Source organism: Pituophis catenifer, unplaced genomic scaffold (genome assembly GCF_029215685.1).
Source record: "Pituophis catenifer annectens isolate HBS135680 unplaced genomic scaffold, rPitCat1.0.hap2 SCAF_2, whole genome shotgun sequence".
In the NCBI taxonomy this organism is placed as follows: domain Eukaryota; kingdom Metazoa; phylum Chordata; class Lepidosauria; order Squamata; family Colubridae; genus Pituophis; species Pituophis catenifer.
The window spans coordinates 36,155,009-36,175,778 of record NW_027256882.1 but is presented as its reverse complement, the minus strand read 5'-3'; the positions used below and the strand labels follow the sequence as shown (position 1 = coordinate 36,175,778).

The following is a 20,770-nucleotide window of genomic DNA, read 5'->3' as shown; positions in this document are numbered from 1 at the left end:
TAATGTTTTATGTCTTGTTACTTATCTTTCTTCATTCCATGTGAAATTTTTATTATAATAATTGAGTAATAAAGTTGGTAAAACAACTCAAACTATTTGAAATAATCATATCCTTCAATTGTCCTAATCTGAATTCATATTATGACATTAATAAAATTTCTGAAACCAGGCCAGATAAACTGTAACCAGAGATATTCTAATATGGTTTTAGATTAAATTAAAGACTATGGCTAATGATTATGTGTGTTTTTGTTACTATATAGGTTGGTGTGCTGGTGTTATATTTTATTTTCTGAGGTGATGTTTGTTTTTAAAAAATAGTTAATTTCAAATATGTATATATTTGATTGATTTCTGCCCCTATAATGCAAGATCATTCATAGATAAATGAGATAGATAGATAGATAGATAGATAGATAGATAGATAGATAGATAGATAGAGACAGAGAAAGAGAGATATGGTTAGGGGTGATCAAGAAAGAGAAAAACAGAGAGAAAGATAACATTCTATATATGAAGAATAGATAAAATATCAACATGAACATTGGAGCAACTTTAATTTTTTCCTCCATCCCTTTGAATAAATTAATGAGACAAATTATTATTTTTGACAATCTTCAATCAAAAGAAAAATATATACAACTCTGAATGATTTTGGGAGGAAATCATGTAGACATGATGTGACAATGAAGATGTGCTTATGAGTATTAAAATTGGTTCCTGTTTTTTATCCATGACCAGATCCATATCTATTTCCATTTCCATATACTGTACATACAGTGTCTGTGTGTCTATGTGTGTGTCCTGCCAACCTAACAATTCAAAAGCATGTAAATATGCAAGAAGATAAATAGGTATCACTTCAGTGGGAAAGTAACAATGTTCCGTGCATCTTCAGTGCATAGTCATGCCAGCCACATGACCATGGAAGCATCTTCAAACATGGCTCAGGGCCAGGCTATCTTTGAGACCGCCTTCTACCACATAGCTCCCATCGACTGGTAAGATCCCACAGAGTTGGTCTCCTCCGGGTCCCGTCAGCTAAACAATGTTGTTTGGCAGGCCTGTGGGGGAGGGCCTTCTCTGTGGCTGCCCCGGCTCTCTGGAACCAATAACCTCCTGAGGATTGCCCCCATCCTATTGGCCTTCTGGAAAGCGGTGAAGACCTGGCTTTTCCGGCAGGCCTGGGGCCATTGATATCGCTGTGGCGATCTTGCGAGAACCGGCCATGGAATGGAGTATATAGGTTTTGAATGTTCCTTTAAAAAATTTTTACGGAATATTGTCCACATTGGGTTTTTTTGCTGTAAGCCACCCAGAGTCCCTAGGGAGTTGGGCGGCATAGAAATGTGACTAATAAATAATAATAATAAATAAAAAAATGAATAAAGTCTCTTCATTTCTGAATCAAAGATTAGTACTGCCCCTTGGGTTGGTCATGACTAACAGGGGAAATCTTTACCTATACCCACTTAAACCTTTACCTATAAATATATAAATACGTTTTTGTGCATGTTATGTTTGTCTTTGTTTTTTTGTCAGTCAGCCCTTCAGTGTATTAGAGATTAGGAAAGCTACATCATATAAATCAGTACTTCTTTTATCTGACCTTGTCTTGGTAATGGTCTCTCAATGCCATTACCTCTGCCCTCTACACTATCTCTCTTTGGATATTGAGAAAGCATTGGAAAAGCAAAGCAATTGCAATGTATTTTTTTTCACATACTGATCAGTTTCACTCATTATGTTAAATCAGGATTCTAGATTGTCCTAATTTTGATTTCTGTCATTGCAGTGTCGATTCTATCCTAGCCACTTCTAGGTTATCTGCAAAGATAGGAAACATTTCCTCGCTCCAATTATTTACCAAATCAAAGTGTCCAGAATGCAGCACTCAACAAGAATGAACTCAACAAGAATAAAATGTTATATGGTTTCCTGCCTAAGCAGGGGGTTGGATTAGAAAACCTTCAAGGTCCCTTCCAACTCTGTTATTCTATTCTATTCTATTCTATTCTATTCTATTCTATTCTATTCTATTCTATTCTATTCTATTCTATTCTATTCTATTCTATTCTATTCATCAAGCACGTTTTGTCATGTTTTGGCACTTGGTGAGTAAAAGGTTCACCATCACTGTCGTATAGCAAAGGCCCTGGGCTCAGGTCCTCAAATTTTGTTTAGCCCTTCACCTTCAGCCATTGTGGGATTGTACTCATACAGCATCATCTCTTGGTTCCCTACTAGATACCTTATTTAAGAGACAGCAAATGTCATCACATCAGGAAGAGGAGGACACACAGTGGTTAGAACGCAGTATTTCAGGCTATTTCTGCTGCCTTCTGGCTGCCTGCAATTTGGCAGTTTGATTCTCAGTGGTTTAAGTTTGACTCAGCCTTCCTTCCTTCCAACAACCTATTGTTGTTGATGAGCTGCGGTGCTGCAGTGGTTGAGTGCAGTACTGCAGGCTACTTCTGCTGATCACCAGCTGCCAGCAGTTTGTCAGATCGAATCTCACCACGCTCAAGATTGACTCATCCTTCCATCCTTCCGAGGTCGGTAAAATGATGACCCAGATTGTTGGGGGCAATAAGCTGACTCTGTAAACTGCTTAGATAGGGCTGTAAAATCACTGTGATAAGTATGGTATTGTAAGTACTATATAAGTACCATATAAGTATGGTATTGTGATTGCTATCATGAAGGAGTCAGTAATGGGCCATTGTTTCAGATTAATGCCCCAAAGAATTTGAATAGTTCCTCTTTGTTACCATTAAGACTGATAGTCTCTTCTACATTTTAAAAGATACAAGATATATAAATAGGGGGTGCAATAGCAATAGCACTTAGACTTATATACCACTTCATAGTATTTTACAGCCCTCTCTAAGCAGTTTACAAAGTCAGCATATTGCCCCCAACAATCTGGGTCCTCATTTTACCAAACTGGGAAGGATGGAAAGCTGAGTCAACCTTGAGCCTGGTGAGATTCTATCTGCCAAACTGCTGGCATCGGTGATCAGCAGAAGTAGCCTGCAGTACTGCACTCAACCACTGCAGCACCGCAACTCATCATCAACAACAATAGGTTGTTCAATATGTCATGATCTGGAGTCAACCATCCTGGAGTATCTAACTTTCATTGAAGAAGATGGCCTCATCCACACCAGACAAAATAGGAAGGAATTATAATGACCCACTGCCTAGTTCAAGAGTGTTGAACTGTTTTTTCCACATTTTAATCTTTATTAAATAGAACAAGTTTGGAGACTAAAAACTATCAAACTTCCCTGAATTGTTTCTTTCTCGACTCTCAAATTAAGATTATTCTCCTGAGTCAAACAAAACTCTTTTCTCCAAAGTACACTTTTATGGCCAAGGCTCATTCCCAATTCCCTTTCTAATTATTAAAATCATGATTATTTATTCTCCTTTGAACAAGGTTTATGGGATTTCCACCACCACAATTAGTTGCCAATCAAAGTAACAACAAATGGGATAGATAGCATGTGATAATCTGATTTGTAACAGCCTCCTGTGATGAGATCAGAGTTTGGGGTAAATCTGGGCAAATACTCTAGCAGTCTGAAATTGCAGATAGCTCTTCCAAATCTGGGGGTAAACTGGATCTTCTTCACTGTAGTTGTGGTCTTTTTGCGATCTCTGAGATTTAGTTCTGTGCTGAAGAAAGAACTCTAGGAAGGATCTCCTGCAGTATACTGTATGTCAAATGTTGCTGCTGCTGCATATACAGCTTTTTCTGCTTCAGTTTCTCTCTCAAATTCCCTGTGCCAGTACGCTGATGAAATGTCCATTTAAGGTGATCATAGAAGAAAAGGAGTGGTTCCATTACTACAAGCCAGGAGACTACTGGATTACGGGAATAATGTCTGGAATCATAGCTCTATTGTACCAATTTTCATTTTCCAAGCCTCCAACCCACCAACTGAAAAGGTAATTGTTAACTCATCCAAGGATTCTGGTGATTGATTTTACGTGCTCCAATGTCTTTTCTTTATATATATATATATTTATAACATTTCTCTTCTTAATTTATTTGCCTTTATAAGACATAACAGAGAAATGCATAGAGGAGAGAACCAATATACATTTTATTCACACCCACATCAATCCTGGTCCAGGATTGATATGGTTTGGATGACAGCTGAAAGACGGACAGTATTGGAAGAAGTAGAAATAGGAGTAAATGAATGGATAGACCATAACCCAATAACTATAAAATGTAAAGGACAAAAAAGATTTAAAAGATGGACATTGAATCAAAATATATGTAAAGACAAAGAATACAAACAGATGTTGGAAAGTGAGTTTTCTCCTTTGCCTTTCTCCCTTGCCTTTTGCTTCCCTTTTTCCTCAGCTATTTACAAAGCTTCCTCTGACAGCCATTTTGCTTTCTTGGATTACTTTTTTTGGGGATGGTTTTAGCTGCTACCTCTTGTACAATGTTCTGAACCTCCATCCATAGTTCTTCAGGCACTCTGTCTGTCAGATCTAATTCCTTAAATCTATTTGTCACCTCCTCTGTATATTCATCAGGGATATGATTTAGTTCACACCTGAGTGGTATGATTTTAATTACATTTTATGGATTGTTGTGAATTGATATGAGTGATATATTAGCTTTGTAAACAGGTAAGTGAATAAAATAAATGCTTTTGGTTTTGCAAAACGTTTATTCTAAGCAGATTGAAACAGTTACTGTTAGGATATGGTTTGAGCCTAACAAGTTGTCCAGGCAATATATGTGTTCTGTGACTTTAATATGAATATGTATTGTGTGACTTTAAAGTTTTCCTGCTGATTCGTTGTAATGCTGAGTCATGCTGTAATTAGTTGTGAACGTATTTAAGAAAGGTACTGTAACGTATTCAGTTGATGATAAGCTACCATTGTGTGAGGAGTGCTATCCATTGTGCTATCATCGTTGGATGGATTTGCTACCATCGTGGTTTGTGAACCAGAGTGAGTTTGTTATTCTAACCAACTACTGTTTGTGTGGTAGAAGATATCTGTATCACTGGACTGATTTAACTGGCAAAGACTTGGATTGATTTAAAGACTATGAGATTGCTTTTTCACTATAAAGTAAACTTTTGATAAACCAGTTTGCACATCTCTTATTCATTGCTCTCAGCAACATTTCTATGTGCTCTACACTCTGTTGGTTGGTAACACAACAACAATATCCTTAACATTGGTTATGGGCTCAGAGCCAACCAGAACTAACTAGGATTGTTAAGAGCTAAACTGAGAGTTAATGTGAATAGTACAAACTGTGTTTGTGATATACAATCCAAGTGAAGATGGCACTAGAACAAGCAACAAATTTCTCCATGATAACCTGGCTGGATGGAACAAACTATGTGTCCTGGTCTACAAAATGTAATCTACTTTTGCGTAGAGAAGGACTGTGGGACATAGTTAATAATCCACTGGATGTAACAGCATGGAATCCTGCTGATGAGGAAGATGCAAAGAAATTAGCCAAGTTTAACAGAGACAATGAATGAGCTCTTTGCATTATTGGACTAACACTGGGTGTCCATATTCGTGGCGAAAGTCTGCTGCTAGGTGTTGGACCAACAACACCTAGTTGTTGGTCCAAGAGACTATATGTTCGTGACTCTCTGGGTGCTCATATTTATCTCACACAGAGATTATTTAAACAACATCTTCTTAAAGGTGGAGATATGATGGCTCATTTGGAATCCATGACCAGAATTTTCCAGGAGCTGTATGAAAAGGAACTTGTTTTCTCAGAACTACAACAAGTTTATATAATTCTTTCTTCTTTAGACGATAGTTATGATGACTATGTTTCTTCATTAGAGGTTTTGTCCAGAGATGAACTGACATTGGCTGGCATAACTGGTAGGTTATTGGAAGAATACAAAGAAGACAAGAAAGGGATCAGTTGAGAGTGCAACAACCAAAAGAAGAAAAAACGTATTCAACTGCCTATTTTGTAAAACGCTGTTTTGCTTGTGGGGCTAAAGGGCATATAGCTAAATATTGTAAGAATAAGAAAATGTCTGTTAGGGACAATACTAGACCCAAGAAGGGTTGTAATTTAGCTATATCCAGTTCAACTACTGATGTTAACCAGGATTGTTGGGTTGTTGACAGTGGTGCTTCTCAATCTATTTCTAGAAATAGAATTTTTTTTTTGTTAAAATGGAGAAGAGTAACCAACATGTTAAACGAGCAAATGGCTGGAAGGTTAAGGTAGCTGGAGAGGGTGTTGCTCGTTGGTCATTTAGTAATGAACCATTGCCTATGTTATATATTCCTGGGTTAAAATTCAATTTATTATCTGTTAAATCATTATTGCAATTTGGGTTTACAGTAACATTTAAAAATGCTAAGTGTTTTACTGAGAAAGATGGCAAGGTTGTTACTGCAAGTTTAGAAAATGATTTATTTATTTTAAGGGATAACCCAGTATTGGTGGCTAAGTCTAAGTCTGTTTATAAGAATGTTAAACCACATGATGAATGTATTCATCTGTTACACCGGAGACTTGGGCATTTAAATTTCAGGATGTTAAAGAAAACAGTTCAGTTATCTGAAGAGATAAAACTACAAGCATGTAGTAAATATCTGAATTGCAATGCCTGTAGTCAGCAAAATAGTAGGGTAACACCAGCAAACTGTGTTAATGGTTTTAAAACCAAAAAGCCATTAGAGGTAGTGTTTGTAGACCTAATTGGACCCAAAAAACCCAGCATAGGAGGTGCCTGCTATATTCTAAGCATTGTAGACCAGTATTCAAGATACGGATTCTGTTATCTTATGAAAACAAAAAGTGAAACATTTCAGCATATTAACAACTGGCTGCGTTTTGTGGAAAGGAAACAGAAATTTAAGGTTAAATGCTTAGTGACTGATAATGGTACAGAATTTACCAACCAAAGGTTGGAAAAGTTTTTTCAGGATGCAGGGAACCAGCATAAAAGGTCTGCTCTGTACAGACTACAACACAATTAGTATATCGAGAGAAGAGGTCAAACATTACAAGCCATGACTAGAACTATGTTGGCAGATTCTGGTTTGCCTAAAAATTTATGGGGTGAGGCTGTTATGTGTGCTAACCATGTGTTAAACAATGTGGTTCATTCCTCAATAGTAAGAAACCTTCACACTTTCTTTTTGAGTAGAAGAAAGCATGGAGGTTTCTTACTATTGTAACTGTTTCAGCCAAAGACAGATGCACATTCCAGACTTATCTCTTTCAAGGCTGTATATCAGCATTATCACAGTGGCTGGAGAGGAGTGCTCTCTACAACCCGCAAAATTGCTCCATTGGCAAATGTGATTGATGACACACCCTGGGGGGAGGGAGGAAACAGGGTCATGATTGGGGCATAAATTATGTGGGGTCAGAGTTGGCTTCACTTGGGAACATGCCGACATGAAGCTCCTAATAAATAACTGGATTTCTTTTGAAGCTTGGCTGAAGGCTCGTGATTTAATTAGGGAATCTGTTGGATCCCTGAATTGAATAATAAGAAGTTGATTATCTTTTTGGCATTGCACTATATAGATATAAAGCTACAGTAAATATGACATGCTTTCATGAAAATCCAAACTGAAGATTTATTTACTTCTTTATTGGAATTTGTCAAAGAAAAATGAGAACAAGAATAATAGAATAAATATACAATGACAGGGATGATAGCAGTTGTGAAATTCATTTTTTTTTTACTTAATCCAAACTGAGAATTCCGAGCCTAGTAGCATAGGGAATTCTATTGTGTACAGAAGAGTGCACAACTTTTCTCATGAAATACTTCTGAACCCGCTCGATTGTACTGATGTCAGATATATGGTGGGGATTCCAAACATACTCTAAAATTGGTCTAGCATAAGTTTTATAAGCTGTAATGAGCAATACAATGTTCCCAGAAAAAAAGCTTCGCAAAATTAAATTAACAACTCTTAATGCTTTTTTAGCAATGCTGTTACAGTGAGCTTTGGAGCATAAATCCTCAGAGATAAGTACACCTAGGTCTTTAACAAGGTGAGGGTCATCTCCTAGATCAATGCCACCTATCTTATACTTGGTATTCTGACTACGTTTACCAATATCTAAGACAGAGCATTTGTTAATCAAAATTTGAACTTGCCCAATAGATGACCATTCAGACACATAACCACTTTCAAAACAAAGGAATTATCTGTAGAATTGAATAATTTTATGTCATTGGCAAAAAGAACGCAATTGCTTTTAAGTTGATCACATAAATCATTGATATAGAGCAAAAAAAGATGATGAAATTTCTTATGTTGCAGTGAGAACGCTTTCTACCACATTCTACCCTTCTTGTTGGCTGTTCATGAGGTCAACCAGAATTCAAGGCTCTTACCCAACATCACCCTGGGCTACAACATCTATCAGAACTTTTTCAATGCAAGAATGACATATGAGGCCATGCTGGATGTGCTGTCTACAGGACAGGAGAACATCCCAAACTACAGATGTGGAAGACAAAAGAACCTGCTGGCAATTCTTGAAGAGATGGATTCTGAACTCTTTGATCATATTTCCAATGTCTTGAGCATCTATAAATTTCCACAGGTATAAAGCCAAATGAAATTAATTCCGTGTTGTAAATTGTTCAGATTTGCCTAGAAGGCAGCAGTTATATATATTTCTCCAAATAAATTGAAAGTCAGAGAGTAAATATTAGAAGAGCTGAAAGAATTTTTAATTCACAAAGTATGTGTGTGTGTATATACATATATATGTTTTTGTGTGTGTGTGTGTCTATATACATACAGTGCTGGGCTGCTGCCAGTTCAGACCGGTTCTAGTGAACCGGTAGTTGCGGCGATCAGTTGTCCTTGCCCACCTGCCCCCATCCTATACTGTCCCATATTTCCATGTTTCTCAGCTCAGCTGATTTGACTGGCATGGTGGATTTCTGTGCCTCAGCTCTTTTACTTACTGGGGCTGCCCTAGAAGGTAAGCTGTAGATGTTAAAATTGGTGTATTTTGAATGCTGTGCATGTGCACAAAGCACGTGGTTACAGAAACACACACACACACACACACACACACACACACACACACACACACACACATGGTTGGATTAGAAGACTTTCCAGCTCTATTCTGATGGACTAATTGACTGAGTGGATGAGTGACCCACAGAGTTATAATGTGACCAGAAGGGTGTGCTCTTTAAAGACAACCAACGAACATCACCCACAGATAATTCAGAGCTCCCTGGTTTGAAAGGGAGCATACAAGAAAAACAGGACAGAACAACAAGGGAACCAGCAAAATTCATGCAGTTATCATTTGAAGTGTCTCTCAGCAGTGTGGAAAGGCCCTTAAATTTACCATCTAACTTTTATCATTAAAGCTCGCACAAACTACCACTATTTTCTCTTTCATCTTAGATCAACTATAGTATCACCAACCAGATGGCTGAGCAAAATCATCGTTTTCCTTTTTCATATCGGATGACCCCAAACCAAGAACCTCCTGACTTAGCTATTGTCCAGCTGCTCCTGCAGTTCCAATGGACGTGGATCGGCCTCCTTTCTCAGGACAATGAAAGAGGAGAAAAATTCAAAAGACGCTTGGAAGTTCTCGCTCTAAAAAATGGGATTTGCATTGTCCTCTCAGGAACCGTCCCAGAAGGAAATATGCAGACAAGTGCTGGAGAAACTCTCATGCAAGAAAAATGGAAAATGTTCTTTTCTCTTATCAAGAGTCAAATAAAAATTCTAGTATGCCAACTGGATTTTCAGGCCTCGGGAATATTAGCAAAAATAATACAAACAATTGATACGACTAATACATCAATTGTGGGAAGGGTGTGGATTGCAACAACTTTGACAGCTTTAAGTATAGATATATTTTACCTCTGGGTTGATCTCCAAAATAAATATGCTTTGTTTTCCTTCCTCATCCAGACAAAGAGAAGGACTCAGTATGATGACATTAAATCTTATGCATCCATGGTCACATTGTATGGAAAGGAAGCGTTCCAATGTTCTTATTCTAGTCCTGTGCTATCTAAGAAAGTTTGGAAAAAATGCAGAGAAAAAGAGAATTGGGAATTCCCACCCCCTGATGTGATTGCAAGAATCCTGTCTCTGGATTCCTCCGGTATTTCCCAAATAGTTCAAATCGTGGCCTGGGTCCTCAGTGCTGCCTCCTCCTCCCAATGGAGTAAGAGGAGAATGAAAGTTGGAGACCATCAACCCCCCCAAATTGTACAGCCATGGCAGGTAAGTCTCTTCCTTTGAGGTTCCATTGATTCTCCCCTTCTAATTCCTCAATATTAAATTAGATGTAGAAAGGGGCGAGATATTCCAAAGAGCAGTTGCCCAGTTGGTGGTATTTGAGAGTGGGTGTCAACCCTGAAACTTATCTCACCGAGGCCATGTTGGAGGCTTCAGTGTTGCCACACTGGAGCTGAGGGATATGGAGGGGGAAATAGAGATAGCTGGGATTTTGTAGCCAAAACAAAATATTTTCTCCTGGGAACCAAGGACATTCCCACCGATGGCCAGAGGGAAGATGAGTGGCGTCACCAGGCAACCGGATGACACCTTGGTCGGACCATGTGACTGATTGTTTGGAAAGAGGAGGAAAACTTTTACTTTTAATTATGTGAAAACTGTGGGAACATTTAGAGTCAGTTTTCAGCAGCCTAGGCCTATATGATATGCCCAATAAAACTGATATTTGAGGAACCTGCTTGCCTATTACTTGGAACCCTGACATTAAACCGACTCTAAATGTTTATTTCTTTTTTTCATGTTTTTAATTTTTTAATTTTTTAGAAACATATCAATGCGTGAACAGTGTGGCACCTGACTGACTTACATTTTCATACCAATAAAATAATATTCATCATATTTACTACAATTGACAAGTTTATATAGTTCTGGTAATATTACACATATCTTGTTGAATTATAATCTTCCATTATTTAATTATTCAATATTTCAATATGTTATTTTTATGCCAATCACCATATAATTCAAACATTTTAAATGCTACCGTCATTCATGTTCTGATTTCCCCTCTTATTATTACTTCACCTTATTAGATAAAGATATTTATTCCATTAATCCCCCTCTCTCTAGTTTCCATCCCCTTTCTAACTTTTAATTTTGCCACTATTATATTGAAAAATATTCATATTTCATCCATATTTTAGTGAAGATTTAGAGTCAGTTTTCAGCAGCCTATGCCTATATGATACGTCCAATAAAACTGATATTTGAGGAACCTACTTGCCTCAGAGTCCTGTTTGCTATGGGTGTATTACTTGGCACCCTGATGGTGAGTTAGGGAGAGATGATAGAGAAAAATCTTCCAAAGTTAAACAACCTGTGCAAGTTTGGGATGCTTTTGTGACAGAAATAGCTCTATGGTGTCAACGTAATTTTCAAAACTAAACAAGCATCAGAATATTCAAGCAATCCTCAACCTCTTATTGCGATCAGATCTAGTCTCCAAGCTAAGGAGTTCAGCTGGATCGTTTGTTCTGTATTAAGATTGAATTTTGCTGGCTAAAAGTTTCTAACATAGCAACATAAACTCCGCTAACTTCATCTTGATCAGGACTGATGGCAAAATTGTATTCTCCATCTTCTCCCATTACAAGTTTTTCCATATCTGCAATTGGTTTTGCCTCAGATGGGCTGTGATATTAAAGCAAGAAAATACAGAACATTAAACAGAATAAGAATTCGCCAGATGGAGAGAGGATCAAAAACTGGTATTTTGCAGCAGGATGAGAATTTGTTAAAGCAAATAAGAGATAAAGGTCAAATGCATATTAAAAGGTTGTATAATGTATTAGTGGAAATAGATTCGGAAACAGAGCTAGTCAAGGATTGTATGATAAAATGGGCACAAAACATAGGGGAACCAATAATGTTGGATACATGGGAAAAGTTATGGGTTACAAATGTAAGATTCACACAAGCTCAAAACTTAAGAGAGAACTTTTACAAAATGTTTTATAGATGGCATTTAGACCCAAAAAAACTAGCCTGCATGTATCCAAATTTACAACCCAAGTGTTGGCGATGTTAGTGTGAAGATGCTACATATTTTCATATATGGTGGACATGTAAAAAAATTAAGGCTTTTTGGATAAAAATATGGTGGATTATTCAAAATATTTTAAGGAAAAAAATTAAATTTACACCACAGGTTTTTTTTTTTTTTTGTTGGGAATAGTCACGGATTGTACTGTAATAGAGACTAAGTTGGTTTTGAATTTAATAACAGCTGCCAGGTTACTGGTGGCACAGTACTGGATTAAGGAAGATCCACCTACCATTGAGGAATGGACATTAAAAGTTGTGCATCTGGCTGAGATGGCAAAAATTTCATCATATCTTAAAGATCATTCAAATGAAAGATACATATCAGAATGGAGAAGATGGATTGACTATATGCAAAAAAAGTATCCGAACAAGAAGATTCATATAGCTTATGAATGAAATATTTTTAAGTAGTTTATGTTTATAGTTCTTGAGTTATAAGGTGTTAAAGATTTAGGGAGAATATGAATGCAATAATTTGTTAGCATATTTTAGCTTTATGTTTGTGAATGCTATACCCTGTGCCTTTTCTGGGAAGTCTAGGGAGTGGGGTGGGGGGGGGAAGGGGGGAGGGGGAAAGGGTGGGGGGAGAAAATATTTGTATTTCTTATAAAACTTTTTAATAAAAAAAAACAGAATAAGAATTTGAAAGAACCTCAGAGGTTTTTCTAGTCCAACCCACTAATCAAGCAGAAGACCCTATACCATTTCAGACAAATGGTTGCCCGTGTCTCTTTTTGAAAGCTTCCAATGATGGAGCATTCACAACTTCTGAAGGCAAGCTATTCCATTGGTTGATTGCTTTCACATTAGGAAATTTCTCTTTAGTTCTAGGTTGCTTCTCTCCTTCATTAGTTTCCAACCATTGTTTCTTCTCTTGGCTAATGGTGCTTTGGGAAATGTTTTGACCCCCTCATCTTTGTAGGAGCCCCTCAAATGTTAGAAAAGTGGTATCATTTCTCCCCAGTCCTTCATTTCCTTAGACTAGACCAGGGGTGGGGTCTACTTACCTTTACTACTGGTTCACAGTGGGGCCGTGTGCATGCGCTTGAGCTTGATATTTAGCTTGTCTTCTGGGGGTGTTGCCTATTCCTGCCAGCTTAGTCTTGTCTTCAAATTTGATCAGTTCCCCTTCAATTCCCTCACCTAGATCTTTTTTGAAAATATTTAAGAGTGCTGGGTCTAAAATGGAAGCTTGGGATACCCCATTGCTTTCTTCCCTCCATGATGATGTGGGTCCCCAGAGGACTTCATATTGAATATAATTTGTCAGCAAGTTACAAAGCTACCTGATGGTGGTGTGATCTATACCATGTTTTCATAAATGCGAGATAAATACCTTATTTTTTGGACTATAAGACGCACATTAATTTAGAAGAGGAAAACAAAAAAAAATGTTTTTGACATTTGCACTCTCCAATCTTGGCCCTTTTTTGGCCCTTTTCCAGCCTTTTTCCAGCCCATTTTTGAGGCTTTTTTTAAGCCCCTCCCCAAAAAAAAGGCCAAAGAACAGCCTCAAAAACCGCCTGAAAAAAGCACCAAATTTGGGCTAAAAAAGGCCTGAAGAAGGCCAAATAAAGGCTGATAATAGGGTGTGCAGAGACCCAAAAATGACCAGTGGGTGGGCGAGGCTTCAGCAATATTTGATCTAGAAGACGCACAGACATTTTCATCCCCTTTTGGAAGACAAAAATGTGCATCTTATACTCCGAAATATATGGTATTTGAAAAAGAGCTGTAAATTTCTGGAGAATGACTGAAAGAAGCTTCCCATGAAATGTTGAATCAATCTGTTTCAGACTGCAGTGATGATTTGAAGAGGTTGAAATATTCAGAGTACCTCCAATCCAGAATAATAGCAAGAAAAAAAACATTGAATAAAGGCTCAAATTGGGATGGTTTTTTTTCTGTGTCTGCAGCTTCATAGGCTCCTGAGAAACTTCCAATATCACAATATTTCCAGAGATGGGATTTCTTTTGATGAAAATGGAGTTCCTGTTGGTGACTTTGATATCATGCAGTGGACATACGTTTTGAACAAATCAGATGCAGGAGTGAAAATTGGGAATGTAGAAAGACAAGCCTCCTCAGAAGTCAAAATTTCTGTCAATCAAAGTGCCGTCCAATGGCCAACTTTATTTAACAAAGTAGTTGAGGCTGCTTGGATTTTGCTCATCTATTTATCTCCATCTGCTCAGAAATAATTCTTATTGAGGCCACTTGAGATAACTTCCAAATAAGAGAATTTAAAGCCTCATTAATTTATTAGATATTATTTTACTTTAGAGGTTTTACGATAATCTATCACATGCTAAAACATACTGCATTGTATTGCGGGATTTTCATTATTAAACTGGGATATGTTGCCATAATTTATAGTACATCAAATTATCTTGTTTTCAGCAAGAGAAAATCCAGAATGTCTATGCTCAGAATGTCTCAGTCATCCAGGTCACTATTGTGGCAAGGGTGCTTTTTCAAAAGGCACCTGGACTTTGTTTTCCCTTGAAGATGTTTCACTTCTCATCCAAGAAGCTTCTTCAGTTCGGACTGAATGGTGGAGGATAGAAAGATTTGGAACTGTTGAAAAGACTGTGTTGTAAACAGGATATAGATTCAGCAATTGCAGAAGAATTCCACACCCATTTGCACGATTCACGTGACCCTGAGGGCACAGATAAATTCCAAGAGGCCTCAACAACTTTCAGAAAGACTGCTAACAACCAGATGACTGGAAAGAATATAAATCCTTCCATACTTCACCATTCAGTCAGAATTGAAGAAGCTTCTGGAATGAGAAGCAAAACATCTTCAAGGGAAAACAAAGATCAGTTGTCTTTTGAAAATCCAGAACAGTGGGTTTAGCCCACTGAATTGCATAAGAGAAAGATATCACTAAGAATGTGGTGAAGGAAATGTTGGTAGCTAAAAAAGTCATTTACATATTATGATACAATGATCAGTTGTAGGAGAGAAAGATAGGGACTCTAGAGAAAGCTAGATATTGGAGCTGAGAAAGCAAAGATGGAGAAAAAATATATACCATATTTTTCGGAGTATAAGACACACCTTAGTTTTGGAGGAGGAAAATAAGAAAAAAAATCTGCCTCTTGCTACCAGTATTCATCCGTATTCATCTGGATAGCGTCTTGTTGGTGTGTTAAGAGTTGACGGCTGTTTGGAAACTGAAACAGTATTTGCTGTGTGAGCAACAAGGAAGGAGCCTCTGCATGGCTTATAGTAGGTCAATTGTTCTAAAGCTGCATGCTGTGCTGATCTCTGAAACTGAAACTCTTCTCCTCTGCTTGTGTTTTCCTTTGCTGCTCCATGCCTCATGTTTTTAACTACGTTCAGTGTATAAGACGCACTCAAATTTTCACCCTCTTTTAGGGGGGGAGTGTATTTTATACTCTGAAAAATTCTGTACGTTATAGCATTCTCATACATGCCCTAAGGCGAAACACCTTTTGCAATGGAACTACTTTCCTTTGGAAAAAAGAATGAGGCAATGAGTCTGTTTTGAGATCTACAATGGAGATTGATAGAGAAAGAGAATGGCCTTTCATTGACCCCTTGCAAGTAGAGTAATTAAAGTTCATGCCACTACTTCTTGACTGATTTTGCTCAATGTGCTCCTGGAGCCACTGGAAGACACTTGATTTCAGTAAATCCTTCTAATTCATATATTACCCTGAGTAACCTTCTTGTTTATGTTTAGATGGTGCCTTATTCAAGATGTACAAAAAGTTGCTCCCCAGGTTATGCCAAGCTTGTGAGAGAGGGAGCCCCAGTTTGCTGCTACGACTGTTCTCTGTGTATGGAAGGAACATTCTCTACGCAAAAAGGTACAGTAGGTGGCTCCCCCCCCCAAAAAAAAATCAGGATACAATGAATATACTATTTTGTTTTTTTGGCAGAGTGTTTGATAAATAAGTAAGAAAAACATTAAATTCCTTGAAGGCATCCACAAACATCAAAGATTGGGCACTATCGCATCCACATGATGATGTGAGCATTAAAACAAATAATGAAAGGTTGCTGATTTCTACTGAGTTGTTACTTTCTTGCTTTGTTTTAGGAAAGAAGATTTGAGAACTGATCATCACATTCATCTTCAGCCTTTAAAAAGAGTGTTAACTAATGTTGTGTCATATGGATATCCCTGGGGAGAAATATTATATTATTCCTTGAAAATAAAGTAATTGATTTCTGATGCGGTTTTTATGCTCCTACAGCTGCAGAAACAGATTCATGCTAACCATTTTTTTTCTCAGATGCAGCCCATTGTGAAAAGTGTCCAGATGACCAGTATTCCAATAAGAAGCGAGATCAGTGTGTCCCCAAAAATATAAGCTTCTTATCCTATCAAGAATTGTTGGGACTCATCCTGGCTTTCTTTGCCATCGCTTTGTCCCTAACCACCGCCTTTATTCTGGGAATCTTCATGAAATACCGAGACACTCCCATAGTCAAAGCCAACAACTGTGAACTCACCTACATCCTCCTGGTTTCACTCCTGCTTTCTTTCTTGACTTGCCTTCTATTCATCGGTCGCCCCGTGAAAATGACCTGTCTCCTTCGACAAACCGTTTTCAGTATTGTTTTCTCAGTTGCTGTGTCTTCCTTGCTGGCCAAGACTGTCATGGTGGTGGTGGCCTTTCTGGCCACAAAGCCAGGCAGTAGCATGAGGAAATGGCTGGGGAAGAGTCTGGCCAACTCTATTGTTTTATCCTGCTCTGGTATTCAAGTAGGCCTCTGTATGATGTGGCTGGGAGTCTTTCCCCCATTCCCAGATTCTGACTTTCATTCCCAACCAGAACACGTCCTGCTGCAGTGCAATGAAGGCTCTGTCACCATGTTCTACTCTGCTCTTGGCTACATGGGTTTTTTGGCTGCCATCTGTTTCTTGGTGGCCTTTCTGGCTCGAAATCTGCCAGGGGCTTTTAATGAAGCCAAACTGATCACCTTCAGCATGTTGGTTTTTTGTAGCGTTTGGATCTCCTTTGTTCCCACTTATCTGAGCACCAAGGGGAAATACATGGTAGCCGTGCAGATTTTCTCCATCCTGGCCTCTGGCCTGGGTTTACTGGGCTGCATCTTTATCCCCAAATGCTACATTATTATCCTGAGACCTGCCATGAACACCAAAGAACATCTCATGATAAAAATTCATTAATTTTCTTTGTGTTGGTGTTTATTTTGGTACAGTTTACATGCATAATAAAATCACATACTTTGAAGTTATGTTTTATGTCTTGTCACTTATCTTTCTTCATTCCATGTGAATTTTGAATTATAGTAATTGAGTAGTAAAGTTATTAAAAAAACTTCAAGCTATTTGAAATAATCATATCCTTCAATTGTCCTAATCTGAATTCATATTATGACATTTATAAAATTTCTGAAGCCAGGCCAGATAAACTGTGACCAGAGATGTTCTGATATGGTTTTAGATTAAATTAAAGGTTATGGCTAATGACGACGTGTGTTTTTGTTACTATATAGGTTGGTGTCCTGGTGTTATATTTTATTTTCTGGGATGATGTTGTGACTTTGTTTAAAAAAATAGTTAATTTCAAATATTATATATATTTGATTGATCTCTTCTGGCTTGATAATGTAAGATCATTCATAGATAAATGAGATAGATAGATAGATAGATAGATAGATAGATAGATAGATAGGAGAGATGAAGAAAGAGAAAAATAGAGAGACAGATAATATTCTATAGATTAAGAATAGATAAAATGTCAACATGAACATTGGAGCAACTTTAATTTTTTTCTCCATCCCTTTGAATAAATTAATGAGACAAATTATTATACAGCTCTGAATGATTTTTTTTGGGGGGGGAACCATGTAGACACCTAATGTGACAATGAAGATGTGCTTAGGAGTATTAAAATTGGTTCATCTTTTTATCCATATCTAGATCCATTTCCATTTCTATATACTGTACATACAGTGACTGTGTATCTGTGTGTGTGTCCAGCCAACCTAACAAGTCAAAAGCATGTAAATGCAAGAAGATAAATAGGTACCACTTCAGTGGGAAAGTAACAATGTTCCGTGCATCTTCAGTGCATAGTCATGCCAGCCAAATGACCATGGAAGCACCTTCAGATAAAGGCTCTTCATTTGTGAATCAAAGATGAGCACCACCCCTTGGGTTGGTCATGACTGACAGGGGAAATCTTTACCTATACCCACCTAAACCTTTACCAATAATAATAATAATAATAATAATAATAATAATAATAATAATAATAATAATAATTTTATTTCTATTTTATTCTATAAATATGTAAATTTATTTTTGTGCATGTGTCTTTTCTTTGTCTTTGTCTTTTTGTCAGTCAGCCCTTCAATAAATAAATAAATAAATAAATAATTTTATTTCTATACCGCCCTTCTCCCGAAGGACTCAGGGCGGTGTACAGCCAATTTAAAAACACAACACACAACAATAATTAAAAATTAAAATAATTACATAGAATGTATTACAGATTAGGAAAGATATATCACATAAGTCAGTACTACTTTTATCTGACCTTGTTTTGGTAATGGTTTCTCAATGCCTTTACCTCTCCCTTCTAAACTATCTCTCTTTGGATATTGAGAAAGTATTGGAAAAGCAAAGCAATTGCAATGTATTTTTATTCACATACTGATCAGTTTCACTCATTATGCTAAATCAGGATTCTAGATTGTCCTAATTTTGATTTCTGTCATTGTAGTGTCGAATCTATCCTAGTCACTTCTAGATTATCTGCAAAGATAGGAAAGATTTCCTCCCTCCAATTGTTCAATAGATCAAATGGTCCAGAACCCAGTACTCAACAAGAATGAACTCAACAAAAATAAAATGGTATACAGAACTCCTAGGTCCCTTCCAACATTGTTATTCTATTCTATTCTATTCTATTCTATTCTATTCTATTCTATTCTATTCTATTCTATTCTATTCATTAAGCATGTTTTGGCATGTTTTGGCACGATGAGTAAAAGGTTCACCACCACTGTCATTTAGCAAAGGCCCTTGGCTCAGATCCTCAAATTTTGTTTAGCCCTTCACCTTCAACCATTGTGGCATTGTACTCATATAGCAACATCTCTTGGTTCCCTACTAGATACCTTATGTAAGAGACAGCAAATGTCATCACATCAGGAGGAGGAGGACGCACAGTGGTTAGAACGCAGTATTGCAGGCTATTTCTGCTGTCTTCTGGCTGCCTGCAATTTGGCAGTTTGATTCTCAGTGGTTTAAGTTTGACTCAGCCTTTTGTCCTTCCGAGGTCAGTAAAACGAGGACCCAGATTGTTGGGGGCAATAAACTGACTCTGTAAACTGCTTAGATAGGGTTGTAAAATCACTGTGATAAGTATGGTATTGTAGTACTATATAAGTACCATATAAGTATGGTATTGTGATTGCTATAATGAAGGAGTCAGTAATGGGCCATTGTTTCAGATTAATGCCCCAAAGAATTTGAATAGTTCCTCTTTGTTACCATTAAGACTGATAGTCTCTTCTACATTTTAAAAGATACAAGATATATATATAGGGGGTGCAATAGCAATAGCACTTAGACTTATATACCACTTCATAGTATTTTACAGCCCTCTCTAAACAGTCAGCATATTGCCCCCAACAATCTGGGTCCTCATTTTACCGAACTGGGAAGGATGGAAAGCTGAGTCAACCTTGAGCCTGGTGAGATTCGATCTGCCAAACTGCTGGCATCAGTGATCAGCAGGAGTAGCCTGCAGTACTGCACTTAACTACTGCGTCACCGCAGCTCATCATCAACAACAATAGGTTGTTCAATATGTCATGATCTGGAGTTAACCATTCTGGAGTATCAAACCTTCATTGAAGAAGATGGCCTCATCCACACCAGACAAAAAAAAAAGTTATTATAATGGCCCACTGCCTAGTTCAAGAGTGTTGAACTGTTTTTCCACATTTTAATCTTTAGAATCTCAAGAATAAGTTTGGAGACTAAAAAACAATCAAATTTCCCTGAATTGTTCCTTTCTCGACTCTCAAATTAGGATTATTCTCCTGAGTGAAACAAAACGCTTTTCTCCAATGGCACACTTTTATGGCCAAGGCTCATTCCCAATTCCCCTTCTAATTACTAAAATCATGATTATTTATTCTCCTTTGAACAAGGTTTATCAGATTCCACCACCACAATTAGTGGCCAATCAATGTGACAACAAACGGGATGGACAGCATGTGATAATCTGATTGGTAACAGCCTCCTGTGATGAGATCAGAGTTTGGGGTAAAGCTGGGCAAATACTTTGGCAGTCTGAAATTGCAGATAGCTCTTCCAAATCTGGGGGCAAACTGGACCTTCTTCACTGTAGTTGTGATCTTTTTGTGATCTCTGAGATTTAGCTCTGTGCTGAAGAAAGAACTCTAGGAAGGATCTCCTGCAGTATACTGTATGTCGAATGTTGCTGCTGCTGCATATACAGCTTTTTCTGCTTCAGTTTCTGTCTCAAATTCCCTGTGCCAGTACACTGATGAAATGTCCATTTAAGGTGATAATAGAAGAAAAGGAGTGGTTCCATTACTTCAAGCCAGGAGATTACTGGATTACTGGAATAATGTCTGAACTTGTAGGTCTGTTGTACCAATTTTCGTTCTCCAAGCCTCCAAC

General features: G+C 37.6%; 1 protein-coding gene across 1 annotated transcript; it reads left to right on the top strand.

Moving 5' to 3' along the window:
- The first annotated feature begins 3,802 nt into the window (after nt 1-3,802).
- On the top strand, nt 3,803-17,275 carry LOC139310116 (vomeronasal type-2 receptor 26-like). The gene is made up of 6 exons (XM_070934273.1): nt 3,803-3,954; nt 8,314-8,599; nt 9,427-9,759; nt 14,019-14,168; nt 15,818-15,944; nt 16,374-17,275. The coding sequence occupies exons 1-6, from the start codon at nt 3,803-3,805 to the stop codon at nt 17,273-17,275; spliced, it is 1,950 nt and encodes a 649-aa protein (XP_070790374.1).
- Nucleotides 17,276-20,770: the final 3,495 nt, after the last annotated feature.